This window comes from Mastomys coucha, unplaced genomic scaffold, assembly GCF_008632895.1.
Source record: "Mastomys coucha isolate ucsf_1 unplaced genomic scaffold, UCSF_Mcou_1 pScaffold7, whole genome shotgun sequence".
NCBI classification, from domain to species: domain Eukaryota; kingdom Metazoa; phylum Chordata; class Mammalia; order Rodentia; family Muridae; genus Mastomys; species Mastomys coucha.
Genome location: NW_022196913.1, coordinates 62,743,415 through 62,758,931, shown reverse-complemented (window position 1 = coordinate 62,758,931; position 15,517 = coordinate 62,743,415). Strand labels below are relative to the sequence as shown.

The window sequence follows — 15,517 nt, the reverse complement described above, 5'->3', positions numbered from 1 at the left end:
CAGGCTGCTGGTGAGGGACACAGGCTGCTGGTGAGGGACACAGGCTGCTGGTGAGGGACACAGGCTGCAGAACTTTGGCTGGCATGCTGCTGCACTTGACTTCCAGGAAGACAGTGACCGAGCAGGTGAACCTTACTGTTTAGGGCAATCTGTTGGAAGCACTGCTGTGCACTGAGGTCTGCGGCCAGCTTCTTAGCCCGAGACAGTGGACTCATCTCCCTTAACATGGTTTCTGTCGTTTGCATGTGTTAGTTATTTTTAATAATGGCTTTCAGTATGACATTTTCATACATGTTTATAACATATTTCAATAATATTCACTTCTCTGTCACCCTCTCTTGTCCCTATCATGTTCCCACTGATCCCCTTCCTCTTCCCAACTGGTAATCCTACTGTGTGTGTGTGTGTGTGTGTGTGTGTGTGAGAGAGAGAGAGAGAGAGAGAGAGAGAGAGAGAGAGAGAGAGAGAGAGAGAGAGGCCTAGTGAGTTTCATTAGCGTTGTTTACAAGTGAAGGGAGAGGATTTCTTATTTGTTTATAGGGGTATAGGCTCCTTACCAATGGCTGACCCACTGAAGAAAATGCCCTGTCAACCACTGACTGTCTATAAACCCTCAAGGAGGGATGTGTTCTCATGAGCCCCTTTCCTAGACAGATCTCCAATGGGCTCAGCCGTGTATAGATCCCTTATGTGTAATCATAGTGGCTATGAGTTTAAGAGTAGGATAGCCACGCCATATTTGGAGGTCAGTGTTTCCCACTACTTCCTCCCCTCTTTCTCTGGCTTTTACGTCCCTCTTCAGTATTCATTAAGCCTGGGAGGGAGTCAGTCAGACACCCAATCCATGACTAAATATTCAGTAGTCACTTGTCGTCATCACCTTTACAGTTCGATGTCTCTGTAGTTGCTGCTGACCATCGAAGCAGAAAGGAGCCAAGATAACCAGCAGCCCTAATTTACAGGGATGAACGTAGTCATGGGAGCTGGCACGATGGACAAACACATGTCCACTTAGCAAATCACAGCAAGGGCTCTCCCACTAAGGCCCGCGACTTTCCAAACCATGGGCGGTGACTGGCTTTCTGGTGCCAGATGTGGCTTCCCCACAGAGTGTGGGCCTTGATTCCAAGCAGTAAGTGGTTGGTGATTCCTATAACAGACTTGTCATTGTTGCCTCAGTGAGCATACCTTGCCTGGCCAGTACTGTTGCACATGGGATCCACAGATGAGTAAGGCTTGGTGACAGACTTTCAGACACCATCAGGGCTAGCCATCAAGGAAGAACCTTCCAGCCAGTTCCAACTAGATTAGCCTATGTCCTGCAGCTGGGATGTGTGTTCTCTTCCACCATAGAGTCTTACCATTTACTTCTGGTAGGCAACCAACAGCAGTAGCCAATGTCTGTATTGTTTTAGCGACCGCAGGGGGTCCTCCCCAACAGACAACGGGTAGGGAGGCAGACCACACCTGACATTGGGGTTTTGATTTACTAATCCACAGCGTCCCTCTCATCACTGGTATCCTTTGGGGAGTACACTTAAGTCCCCACAACTGAGTAGGGCACTGCAGTGCTGTAAGCAGAGCCAGCCTCGGCCACCCACACTCTGCAGGCCGAGTTTACAAATTTGTTTTCAATGTGAAGTTTGTATTGTAGCGGGTCCAGAAACGCAGGAGCAGATAACAAATGTGCAACTCAGCATTTTACAAAGCAAAGAGGTCCTGTCTCACTAGCAGGTGAAGAAGCAGATTCCAGAATTCTCCTTTAGTCAATGCCCCTCACTCAAGGGGCAGCTGACATGAAGGTTCTTATGACTATTTTAACTTAAAGACGTGACGTAAGGATTTATATATACACTTGTGTCTAATGTTCCTTGGCCAAAACACAGTTCGCTTCAAGATTTTTTTTCTTGTTGTTGAGAGCTTATGTAGTTCAAGTTGGCCTCAACCTTCTTATGTAGCTTTGAATTCTGGAACCCCGCCTTCACCTTCCAGGTGCTAAGATTCCGGCTACACCATGTGCAGCCTATGTAGAGCTAGGGATGGAATCTGGCTCCACCAATCAAGCCACAGCCCCCCAGCCCCCAACCACTTCTGGTTTATCTTCTTAATGCTCACAACTGCTTGCATATGACAGGTAACCAGGGTTCAGCGAGGCAGCTGAATTCATGAGCAACCGAGCCCTGTGAGTGGAGACAGAAGCGCTTGTCTCTGCTTCCCCTTGCTGTAGCACTCCATCAGGGGACACAGAGATGAGCCGCCCTAGCCGTTACCGTCTGAGGGTTCAGTGTGGTGAGCAGATAGACTGAAAGAGAGCTCAGTGTGGTGAGCAGACAGATTGAAAGCCCTTGTGCAGAACATCTGGATCTAAGAGGGAGCTCCTTATAGTCTGTGCTCACGGAAAACACCCAGGAGTGTTTTCTCCCGGATCACTGACTAGGAAAGGCATTGCAGGGTCTGCAGGCTCCGGGCAGTAGGATTTGCAGGCACTTCTTGTCCAGTTTGGGACAGCTTGTGGTACTCGTGGAGGAAAGTGGCAGCCTTGCTGAGAACCAAGGATCTGTGGTGGGCTGAGGTTTGGAATGAAGGAAAGATCTATAAACATGGCTAAGGAGTGAGCATCTTTATTTTTTTAGGGCAGAATTTAGCCAACTGTGCCTCACAAAATTATACTACTACAAGATTTTTTTTGTTTTTTGTTTTTGTTTTTGTCCTGGCATTAAAAGGAAAAGGAGTTTTCAGGGCAGATACATTAGGGCAGGGCTTCTTAACCTCTCTAATGCTGTGACCCTTTAATACAGTTTCTCATGCTGTGGCGATTCCCAACCACAACTGTAATTTTGCTGTTGTTATGATTCGTAATGTAAGTATCTGATCAGAGGAGATCATGACCCCAAGGGGTCATGAGCCACCCGTTGAGAACCCACTGCATTTGGGAGTACTGGCTGGGAAGTGCTCAGAGCTTTGTTCTGCAGAGGCCTGGGAGCTTAGACCCCCCGAACTGCAGCGTCTCGGATGGAGATTGGCTGTGGCATGCTGTGGTTCTAAAGCTCATTTGACCCTGAGCCTTTGATTGTGGAGCGTATCCTGCATCTGGTATTCTTCCTCAAGGATGAAAAGCTGTAGTCTGCATCAAGGTATCCTCGGGATGGGAAATGGTCCTCACCAAAGTCAATTATAGAATTATTCTTAATGTAATCCTTAATGTAATCTAAATCATCCATGCTTCAGTGAAGATAACAAATGATCTGCTACTCCAAAAGGCCGGGAATGAAATATGGCAGAATTTAAACCAGCAGATATAAGTGTAGTATGTCTCAAGATTAAAAACAAAAGTCATGTACAGGGAAAACCAAAGAGTGAGGAAGAGCCTTGGCCAGGTTTATCTGAAACCCAAGGAGAGGTAGCCTGTGATTTTTAAAGCATTTTAAATTTATTGTAAAAAAAAAAAAAAACTACAAATGATAGGCAGATTTAATGATAAAAAGGAATGTTTGATTAAAACTACAAAATAAGCAGGCTTTCAGAAAACATTAGGAACATATTTCAAATCATTTCACAATATCTAAATGACATGGTCACATTAGGACAAACTTACCCAGTCTACGTGAAAATTAATCTTGAAATACCAATGGCGCAAAGTGACTTTTTAAGGGGTTATGTAATGACCTCATATCAGAATAGTGTGAAGAAAAGCAAGAAAAACACTCGAGGGGGCATCGTGGCCTGCATGACCTCCCACACCAATTGTGCAATGTATGTGTGTCTATGTTTCTTATCTGTGGATTCAAGAGAATCTGGGTGGGGGCTGGTAGCTTGGCCCATTCCCAGAGCTTAGGCAAAAGTTACATGTGACACCCACCCACTCAGTTACCCACACTGACTACCCCTGAGCAAGAGAAGGAGGCTAGAGTTCACTATCGAGTAGACGTTTGCAAAGGCATGAAAAACAACCCCCCCACACCGTCCTTGCACCTTCTACCTTGTGGTGGATGGCAAGGTAGCTCTGCAGGATGTCTAGGGATCCTGCTACGTTTTCTGTGATGCTTTAGGTCAATTTCCTTAAGGAAAAAAAAATTAATCTGTTGCTTTAAAAAGTCTTCAAAAATGAGACTGAGAGAGTGAGAGAATTAGTGTCTACCAGGGATGAGCTCCTTAATACGTTATCCAAAATCCAATGGTCGGCCCTGAAATCATAGACATACCAGCAACGGTAAATAGATGCAGTAGATTGTATATGTGTATCTATCTCTCTCTCTATATATATGTATATACATGTATACATGTATATATGTGCATATATACTAACAAAAATGCTAGGAATTTGAGAGGGAGGGGGGAATATTGAAGGGTTTGGGGGGAGGAACAGGACGGGAGAAAATGATGTAAATATATTAATTAAAAAAGTAAAAAAGAAACAAAACATGACCATTCTTGCATACAGAAACTCTTAATTTCAAAGGATAGCAGCAGACAAGGCAAATGCCCTTGTCCCTCCCCATCCCCCTCCCCTGGGAGGATGTCCCAGGACTGTGTGGAGAGCTATAATTGTACTACAGGCTTAAGGACTTGGCTCCCAGCTCTGCAGCTGGCTCCGGGGTTCCGCCCCTCAGGACCAAGATGCATTATTGCACAGCACTCAAACTTGGAGGTTGGAGTGAGTTTGCACCTGCAGTTCCTCCTCCCTGGTAACCTGGTGGCATCTGCTAACTTGTTACTCTCTGAGGCTATCTGATCATCTCTAAAATATGAATCACGACACCTCTTTTGGAAGTTTGGTGTGGATTAAATGAGGTTATACACGTCAAATGTTATTGATCAAAATCCTCTCCAATCTTGATTAGCAAATCAGGTCCATGGGCAGGAACCTTATTTTTCCCTGATATTATTTAATTAGCTTCTCTCTCCCAGTTCATGTTGTGAGAATCACCTCACCAAGTTACAATTTTGCCCGTGGATCTTGAATCCTCCTTCTTGACTTTCAAAATACATTTTGAAAGCTAGCATTGGTGCCCACCCCCCTGAGCCCCGTTTACCTGAGGTATTCAGGTCCAGCCTGGCTTGGCTGCCAGTGTAACCAGGGTGGGGTGGGCTTGGGAATTACCCAGTGTTTTCTGGCCGGGGGTTTATGCTTATACTTAAGGATTGAGAACCTACAACAATAAAGACGCTGCCTCAATTCATTTGCATATAGAGCATCCAAGAAACTGGCTCAGCAGCTTAAGTCAGTGAGGGAATGAATGACCCTGTTTCTTTGAAAGCAAAGAAGTGTAAGCAACCAAGCATTTGCAATTCCTCAGGGAAGCCATGGAAACATTGTAGCATTGTAAGTATTCCTCGGTCCCTTGGCTGGAGCCCTGGGATCTCTGCTTCGATTTTGCAGAGTATGAGTTTATAATTTTTCCTGTAACAGGCAGATCTTGAGTCTTTTGGGCATTGTGCTGTGGGATTCTCATCTCTGCTGCTGGGCATGGAGCACCCTGGAGACTCTGAGCGTGGCGCTGTTCCAGCAAGTTTTTATTTACAAAACAGGTGCAGGCTGGATTTGGCCTGTGGGCTCTACTTTGCCAAGCTGGGCTAGTAGACACTTGAGAGGCAGTTGAGACTAATGGGAACAGGAGCGCCACAGCTGGGTTTGAGAGGACCACACATCTGCTTCTTTCTGGTTCTGGGTTGGAAAAGCTGATGAAGGATCAGAGCATTGACTCAGTTGGCTTATGGGAGAATTCAGAAGGACAGTGTTGTCTGTGAGGCCTTCTCGGGAGGAGCTGCTGGGGACCATGCTCCTGCTCAGATGGGAGGGTATCCTGGGACTTGGAAGCCCAGGAACCACACAGCTCTGAGGGTACCCTGAGACCCTGGAGCTCAGGAGGGGATCCCCAGCTGAGCTGAGGAGCTCAGGAGCCTCCAGCAGCACGTCTCATGAAGGAATTTTATTGGAGGGTCCAGGGTGTGGACAGATGAATCTACCAATGGTTGCCCTCTGCTCCTGGGAGCAGACAGCAGGGAATTGAACAAGAGGCAGTGCTTATAGAGGATTTTCTAGAGGGTGGAACTTTCCAGGGCAGAGATTTCCAGATTGAGGATTGGTGGGATTTGCAAGTCCTGAGCTTGGGGAGCTCAGGGATTGGTGGGTTTTCCTGTTCGGGGACTGGTGGGTTTTTTCACCCCTTCCCCCCTGTATCAGGCCCATGGGTTAGGATAGGAAGTCCTTCCAGGCTGAGGCCAGCTTTTGCTGAGGCACCATCTCTGTGGGGATGCTCAGGGAGGTTGGAGAGGAGGTGCTGCCGCCGTGGACAGCTCCTGAGGGACAGCTCCCACTCTGGAGTTTGACCTTCATGTTTTCACGAAGGCTATGCTGCCCCATGGGGAGAATGCGACCCATGACTAAACTCTACCTACCCAAGGCTTTATTCCTCAGTGTTTGTCACCCTGCCACTTGGGATCATACTATATGGGATGTGGGCAGGAGACAGATGGTAAACGTCTTCTCATTCCTGTAGAAGTTCACAGTCACGTAGAAGGGAGTAAGCGGAGGTATGGATAGCATACAGACGCATCGTCTCCCCCAGACAAGCCCTGCTTCTCCAGGAGCCTCTGAGAAGGCTGCTGCTACCCACCCAAGCTCCAGCCCTCCTTCTCCCCAGCCCCGCTCTTCACTCCAGCCTGGCCTGGAGCCATGGCTTCCTCATAGGCTTCTTCTGAGCCCACTCACCCATCCATTCGCCGACAAGAGCTTTTTAGTGAATATTATGCACCAAAAACTCTGCTGTGTCTAAGGGAAAGAACTCTATTGAATTTATGATTTTTAAGACATGGGAGAATTTCAATATTTGTGTGCTTATGGTTAATTAATATATGGCTCATTATACTCAGAGATGAGAAAAACAGCATATACTGTATACTGCTCATTTTCTTTAATTTTGTTCTATTTTTTTTTTTTTAATTAAATTCTTGGCTGGAGAGATGTGTCAGTGGTAAAGAGCACTGGCTGCTCTTGTAGAGGATGTGGGTTTGGTTCCCATCCACCTAGTGGCTCACAACCATCTGTGCCTCTGGTTCTAAGGAAGACAGTGCCCTCTTCTGGCCTCTGGGTTACCCGCACTTCTGTGAATGACAGACAAGTAAAAATAAATCTTAAAAACAAAACCAACAGAAATACCCAAACAAGTTTAGTGGCTAGGTGTGGTAGCGCACACTTTGAATTCCAGTACTCGAGGCAGACGTGGAAGGATCTTATAGTTAAAGGCTAGCTTGGTCTGCGAAGGACAGCCATGTCTACATAGAGAGACCCTTTCTTAAAAAGCAAAACCAAGCAAGCAAGCAAGCAAATAAATAAATAAATTTGTCCTGTTGCAGGTAGTAAACTTAGTAACCTTGATCCCTTGTCTGAGGTTGTACCTGTCAGAGTGTGCCACCTGCTCTGTAAGGAATATCACCTGGGGCGTTCCATCTCTGAGAATAGAACACTTATTCCTAGACGACCTTTGACGTTAGCATCTGCTGATGACCCTCGCTGAGTCAGTTACTACAGTTCTGGCGTTCTCTTACACTCACTAGCCGGCAGTTTGCTTTGCAGAGGGAGCCCTTCCTGTACTTCCCGAGGCATCCGTGGGCTCCAGGATCTTATTTTATTCACTGTGCTAGGATCTATTACTGTACTTTGAAAAGCAAGACTGTTCGACATTAAGGTAGAGTTTGCACAGTGAAGTGTTACATGTTATATATACAATTTGATCAATCTTAAAGAGGGTATGGGATCCCTTGGAACTAGAGTGATGGATGGTTGTGAGCCGTCCTGTGGGTGCTCTTAACAGCCGAGCCATCTCTGCCGCCCATGTTTTATTTTCTTTAACAGCAAAGACCAATTTTTCATCCTTGTTTTTTTCTAAAAATCCTACCATGATAGCACTACAGTGGACACCTTGGACACTTGTCCCTGCCCACTGACATGAGCCTTTTGGCAAGTGGGTATCTTTTTTTAAAGATTTATTTTTATTATAAATAAGTACACTGTAGCTGTCTTCAGACGTGCCAGAAGAGGGCGTCCGATCTCATTATGGATGGTTGTGAGCCACTATGTGGTTGCTGGGATTTGAACTCAGGGCCTTCAGAAGAGCAGTCGGTGCTCTTACCTGCTGAACCATCTCTCCAGCCCTTTTTAAAGATTTATTTATTTATTTATTTATTTATTTATTTATTTATTTATTTATGTGTATGAGTATACTGTAGCTATACAGATGGCCGCTTGCTCTGGCCCTGCTCGCTCTGGTGTAATTCACTGTAGCTGTCTTCAGACACACCAGAAGAGGGCATCAGATGTCATTACGGGTGGTTGTGAGCCACCATGCGGTTGCTGGGATCTGAACTCAGGGCCTTCAGAAGAGCAGTCAGTGCTCTTACCTGCTGAGCCATCTCGCCAGCCCACACAAGTGGGTATTTTTTAACCAAAGACTTTTCATATTTCCATTTCTCCCCCGAAGGTATATTTATCCATTTCCAGTAAGATCTCTGGTTGGTTCTGCCTCGTCAGGTCTAGACTTTGCCAGTCTGCGTACATGGTCAGGTGGAATTTGAATGTAGACTTAACGCTGTGGAAAGCAAGCCCCAGCCTCTCCTTTTGGGTTCAGGTTCCCCAGCTTTCAATTTGTGATGTGTGGGTGTGAGATCTTTCCTTGTCCTCTGGTGTTTGGTGTTACTTCCTGTCACCAGAGAGCCACCCTTAGGCAGAGGGCAACCCTGTCACCATCCTACATGACCTGGGACATTCGTGAGGGGAGGGAACTATGCCCCAGGGCTTCTGGTCCTTTTGAGCACTCTTTTCTTTTTTCCTTCTTGCTCCAGCCCAAAGATTTATTTATTTATTTAATGTATATAAGTTCACGGTAGCTGTTTTCAGACACACCAGAAGAGGTCGTCAGATCTCATTACAGATGATTGTGAGCCACCATGTGGTTGCTGGGATTTGAACTCAGGATCTCCGGAAGAGAAGTCAGTGCTCTTAACCGCTGAGCCATCTCTCTGGCCCCAGTGAGCACTCTTTTCATACCTAGTTTACAGCGATCACTCTGCATTTCTATCCTTAAATGACTGACAGAACTGATTTAGTTTGAACCACGGTTCTGCACATCCGGGGCAGCAGGCTTATCACTCTAATGTGTGTGTTCTCCCGTAGGCCAGCTGGTGTCCCAGGCCTTCTTACCTTTGTTTCATCCTGAATATCAAGTCTTAGAGTAAATGCCTGCATGGCTGACTGGCAACTTTTCCTCCTGGTTGACGAGCTGAGGCGGTTGTTAGCAAGCGTTCCCGTTTTTTCTTCCCAGGTGTTCGAAGCTGTGATTTCATGGATCAATTATGAGAAGGAGACTCGCTTAGACCACATGGCAAAGCTGATGGAGCATGTCCGGCTTCCTCTCTTACCGAGGGATTACCTGGTCCAGGTGAGTGTTTATGAGTTCACCCAGCCAGAGGAACACAGAGGGACACACTCTGGCTGTGTGGTGCGGCTGAGGTGTTTTGTGAGTCTCTGTGGGGAGGGAGGGCATGGATTCCCTGGATTGGGAGTGAAGTACGGATGTCTCCTGGTGCTCCTGATGTCCCGGATGTTACAGCAAATCTACAATGAGCTGTTGCGAGGATTCAGGACTCTTGAGTATCAGCACAGAGCCCAGTAGAACGGATGCTCAGTGTGAGTTGCCCTCCCTGAGAAGAACAGAGAAAGAAGAGGCATTTCCATGAAATCCCCATGTCCCCTCTCTGCTGTGATCTTAGGCAAGCTGGAGTCCTGGTCAGAAGAGTGAAAACTGCTTCTTCCTAGATGCATCCAGTGTGTATTCTATTCCCTCTGAGAGAAGAAAGATTAGGAGTTCTGGCTGGGTGGTGGTGGCACACGCCTTTAATCCCAGCACTTGGGAGGCAGAGGGAGGCGGATTTCTGAGTTTGAGGCCGGCCTGGTCTACAGAGTGAGTTCCAGGACAGCCAGGACTACACAGAGAAACCCTGTCTTGAACCCCCTGACCCCCCAAAAAAGAATTCTGGGTGCTCTTGTGTTTTCTCATTTAATCCTTATATTGCCCCTTGAGGCAATGATTCTGGGCTTCTTGACATCTTTTTCTTTTCAATTTTGGGACTTGAGGCTACAGACTGGGGTTAGTCTGTAGTCCCTAATTGGCGTAAGGGAGTCCGAGTTGAGGTCTACCTTCACATGGCCCTGAAGCACACCCTCCTGTGAAAAGCCACCTCTGATAGCGTCTGTCTCGTCTGCCTTGGTTAGACACGGACAGTTTATATACTGTCGTTTCATGCGGTAAATGGTGTCGGACATCCTCGCAATCCTTCAGATGTGTGACTTTATTGAAATGCTGAGGCAAGTTGGCCAGCCCTCAGTGTTCCTGAGGAGCATTCAGACGCCAGGGTGAGAGAGGAGGTGGAGCAGTGTCACTCGGCCCTCAGCCCTGGTCACTCCCTGCCGCCCCTGACTGTAGAACCTCAGTTTCTCTCTGGTCAAAATAACACCAGCCCTGATAGGGCTGCGTGGGGGTCAGAAGAGACTATCCACAAAGAAAGGCCTGTTACAGTGTCCAGGGGTGCTAGCTGCTGATCTCCTGTCTGGGGCTACAGATGATGTTTATTCCTGGAGTACTTGTGACGTCCTGTGTGCATGTCCCTGTTGTTCACAGGCCCGAGGGCTCGGTGAGATGCTCTCTCTGTGTGTCTGTGTGTGAGACCCTTCACAGGTGCTTAGGCATGTGCTGGACGCTCCCTCAGTGCTGCCACCTGGTGGCCACATGTCACCTCCCCTGACCTGTCTGAGTTACCAATGTTGTTACAGTCAACCTGACTCTGTCCCATGGAAATGGCCTCCAGTAGGGACTGTTTCATAGTGAGGTTGGGTGCGCAAGGGACTGGGTTCCACCGGAAGCTTAAGGCAGCTTCTGAGACCCCCCATGACTGAAACTTACCAAAGACACAGGCTTACTCTGGTTAGCATAGGGAATTGAGGTTTGGTTATGGAAAGAGGCTGAGAGGCAATGGCCAGAGAAAGGGTATATGGACCCTCCTTCAAAACAGACTTTTATCAGGCCTCCTGAGGTAAACTCCTCTAGGAAAGTATGCTTTGTCAACATTTATTTGACCTTGAAACTTAATGTAGTTTAACCTGAAGGCGGGCCAGGAGCCAGTGGGGAAACGCTGGGCAGCCCCTCCCTCCATACTAGTGGTCTTCAGGCTTCAGAGTTGCTAAATTACCCACCTCCTAACAGGCATTGAAAAATGGCATCCAAATGTATACCGTGCTGTCCTGTGATACAACACACAGTATAAACTTCCTAACTTCGATCATTCCTGTTAGACTTTTGTCTCGTGTGTATGAGCGTTCTCCTGCATGTGTGGCTGGTGCTCCTGGGGGCCAGAAGAGGGCACTGGATTCCCCAGAGTTACAGAGAGTTGTGAACTTCCTTGTGGGTGCTGGGAATGGAACTCAGGTCTCCTGGGAGGACAGCCGGAGCTCTAACCACTGAACCACCTCTCCAGCCCCCATAGTGATCATTCTTAGGTGGACAGCTCAGTGGCAGCTCAGTGGCGTTGGTTCTCCTCTGTGCACCAGCACAATCTGTATTTCTAAAGCTTGCTTATCACCCTGCGCTGTAGCTGGACCCGTGAATACTAACTCCTGGGATCTCCTCCCTCACGCCAGAGGAGCCCTTCGGGACCAGCTGCCTGAGCCTAGATACCCTTCCCTCACTTTTTCTTTAGCCCTAAACACTTATGATTTGTCCTAACCTAGTTCCATCCAGCTGGGAGGGTGAGAGAAACTCGGAATTCTATGTCCGAGAAAAAGAGGGCTCCAGAGGCAAAGGTCTCACTTCATCAATCCGTCTTTCCTCCCAGCTCCATCTGCCCATTTAGATGTTCATTCCTCACAACCATTAGGCCCGGGAGACACCTGGCCAGGCCTTCTTTGTACACGGCTGGCTCGAGGGCTTAGTGAATCCAGTTTCTTATTCTGCAGCTGGACTTGAACGGCTGAGATTAGGGGCCTTGTGTCCATCAGTGTCTTCCTCAGGGCTAGCCCCTCACAAACTACTGAGTTTGTCCATGTGATGTGCCCATTTTATGGATGAGGAGACTGAGGGTCAGGGGTTCAATATGGTGGAACAGAGCTGAGAGGCGGTACCCTGTGCAGTAGTTTGGAACTCTGTGGGTCTTTCTTGGAGTCTGAGGTGGTGTAGGGTAGAAGGGATGAGTCAGAGTCAGGCCTGGAGAGAGCCTAGGGAATCGTGGTCCCACTCTGCTGGAGGCTCAGCCGTGCACTGTTACCCCCAGACAGTCGAGGAGGAAGCTTTGATCAAGAACAACAACACCTGTAAGGACTTCCTCATTGAGGCCATGAAGTACCATCTCCTGCCCCTTGACCAGAGGCTCTTGATCAAGAACCCCAGGACCAAGCCCCGGACTCCAGTCAGCCTGCCCAAGGTAAGCCCCAGCCCAGCCTGGGCCTCGGGTCAGGAATGTCCAGCTCAGCCCGGGCCTCGGGTCAGGAATGTCCAGGGAAAGTGGCTTCCACTCCAGCCTCAGTTCCTTCTGGCTTCCGGTTGCGTTTATGACCCAAGAGATGGTGTCTGCTGGCTCCCCTTGAATTTGCTCAGCGTGGCTGTGAGCCAGGAGCTTGCTTTGCTTAGAAGTCTCGGTGGCCAGCAGTGTCAGGCAGCTTAAAGCGCTGGTGGGATCCGCTCTCCTTCATTCCACGCCGCCTGTGCCATACCAAGAGAGGCAGAGGAACGGGCATGCTGGATTGTGGGAGTCAGGACACTCCAGTCTGCTGCCTTTCCTCACTGGGAAGGGATGTGAAGGACAGCTGGGCCTGACAGAGCAGAAGTCGGGCCTCAGGAGTCTGACAGGCAGAGGAGCAGGTGGCAAGCCAGGGAACAAGAAGGAAGTCTGGGGAAAGGAAGATGCTAGGGGACCCCACGGTTCAGGGTAGTCAGTGGTGCTGTGTGCTGGTGTCCCCCCTCCTCCCCCCCTCCTCCTCCTCTTCCTCCTCCTCCAACTCCTCCTCCTCCTTCTTCCTCTCTCTCTCTCTCTCTCTCTCTCTCTCTCTCTCTCGTCTTCATGTCTCTCACTGGCGGTCCTTAGAGTCCTCAGGCTCAGCAGTAATTTTCCCACATTGATGTGGGTGGGGAGAGTGAGTGAGGATGGGGCTGGGGGAAGGTCTCAACCAACCCAGCCAGGAAGGGAGGCAGGAATGAGCCCATTGACGACCCAGCAGGGTGTTAGCTATCAGGAAAGTGTTTAGGATGCAGTTAGTTCACAGGCCACAGAGAGGGCAAAGCTGCTTGGTCTTTACTAAGTTCTTTCACGTGTCAAACACCTAGCTGACGGTGAGCTGTCGTCTTAGTTAAGGTCATTACTCATAGGATGAAACGCCATGGCCAGCTACAACACGGGGGGAGGAGAGGGTTTATTCAGCTTACACTTCTACAACACTGTTCATCACTAAAGGAAGTCAGGACAGGGACTCACACAGGGCAGGAACCTGGAGGCAGGTGCTGATGCAGAGGCCATGGAGGGGTGCTGCTTACTGGCTTGCTCCCCATGGCTTGCTCAGCCTGCTTTCTTACAGAACCCTGGGATGGCACCACCCAGACTTGTCGGAGTCCTCCCCCACCAATCACTAATGAAGGAAATGCTCTACAGACTGACCCACAGCCTGGTCTCATGGAGGCAGCTTCTCAGTTGAGGTTCCCTCCTCTCAGATGACTCCAGATGTGTCAGGCTGGCATGACCTAGGCAGTGCAGGTGTGTTCTACTTAAAATCCACAACCCCAAACACTAGTGTTTACAGGCTGTAGTTCTATAAGGAAACTGAGGCTCATGGTTCAGTGACTTGCCCAAGTGTCAGCACGGCCAGTGCCCACATGGTGGGAACCTGTCGGAACCTGCTCTCTGAATTGCACCTAATCCTGTGTAAACCAGAGCGTGCGCTTGATGGCTGCTCTTGCCACCACGTCCACTCAGGGAAAGCTGCAAGAGCAGGCAGAGAGACTGGTTCTCTCTGGCCATTTGCCTTACTGTCCTTCAGTGTCTTTTGTTTTGTTGAAACATTAAGATGAAACTTTCTAAAAATTTTGTTACGTTTCTCTCTGTGTGTCCCTGTGTCTGTCTCTGTCTTTGTCTCTCTGTGTCTGTCTGTCTGTCTGTCTGTCTCTCTGTGTGCATGTATGTGTGTGAACTACTTGTGGGAGTTAGTTCTCTTCCATGCCGTGGGACCCTGGGATTGAACTCCAGTTGTTAAAACTTGGTGGCAAGTACCTTTACACACTAGGCCATCTTGCTGGCCTGTTCTCTCTCTTCATTTTAAAGTGAAGAAATTTATACTTAATTGTAGAAATATAAATGTACTGCATATTTTAAAAACCACACTGCAGTTTAGAAATAAAGTAACCCTCCTCGTGGCCACTGCGGCCTCGGTGAGCTTCCCTTTCAGCAGTAACTCTGCACACTTATTCTGGGATAACTGAAGATGCACCTTTTCCTGTATGTGGGATCTTCTGTGAAGACTGAACCACGGCTCCCTGCCCCCACTAAACCAAATGCTACAAATGGTGGGTACGGACCAAGTCAGCATCGACGCTGTGATGGGTCCGTGGGGCTTTGCTGTATGTCTGCACCACGGGCGTTTCACAATCCTCAGTTGACAGTCTCTGGAATAATTCTGTTTTTTTGTAGTGCGAGTATATCTGTGTCAAGTACTCTTTCTTAAATGACAAATCTTCATTTGTGTCTCTTTAATCTCGAGTGATATTGATCTCGGTTGCATGTCGTTATTTGTATTTCTTTTGGGGGAGATGCTCTGTTTATGCCCTCTGTCCCTGCCTCTGGCAGAGTGCATGTTCTTACCAGCAGCTTTTAAAGGCCTTTTCTGTATCGAAGGCCTCAGGTATTTGTTGTGTGCACAGATTTTTAGTTTGCTGTTTTCCTTCTCAGCTGTGTATGAGAGTCCCTCCCAGCTCCTGCTCACCTTTTGGTCTTCTCAGCTGGGTATGAAACTCCCTCCCAGCTCCTGCTCACCTTTTGGTCTTCTCAGCTGGGTATGAAACTCTCTCCCAGCTCCTGCTCACCTTTTGGTCTTCTCAGCTGGGTATGAAACTCTCTTCCAGCTCCTGCTCACCTTTTGGTCTTCTCAGTGGCACCTTTGGAAGAGCAGCATTTATTAAAGTCAGTGACTTCAACTGACAAGAAAAATTGTGTATGTTTATTGTGTACATTATGATTTAAAATATTCTAAAGTATATACACATTGTAGAATGGCAAAACTGAGCAATCCAACATGTGGTTTGACCGCATCTACTTAATTTTATTTTTTATGGCCAGAACATTTAAATTTTACTCTCAATGATTTTCAACGATGTAACATTTTATCAACTATGATCACTGTGCTGTGGAGGAGAATTCTTGAATTAGCATTTCTGCATGTGTATCTTTTTTTTTTATTAGATATTGTCTTTATTTACATGTCATA

General features: G+C 47.9%; 1 protein-coding gene across 4 annotated transcripts in view; it reads left to right on the top strand.

The window, feature by feature from the left end:
- Nucleotides 1-15,517, top strand: part of Klhl3 (kelch like family member 3) — a 130,648-nt gene that overhangs the window by 79,307 nt on the left and 35,824 nt on the right. For all 4 annotated transcript variants that reach the window (XM_031358434.1, XM_031358435.1, XM_031358432.1 and 1 more), the window contains 2 exons: nt 9,321-9,437; nt 12,322-12,471. In XM_031358434.1, the coding sequence (XP_031214294.1) occupies nt 9,321-9,437; nt 12,322-12,471 (267 nt within the window). The remainder of the gene's footprint in view (nt 1-9,320; nt 9,438-12,321; nt 12,472-15,517) is intronic.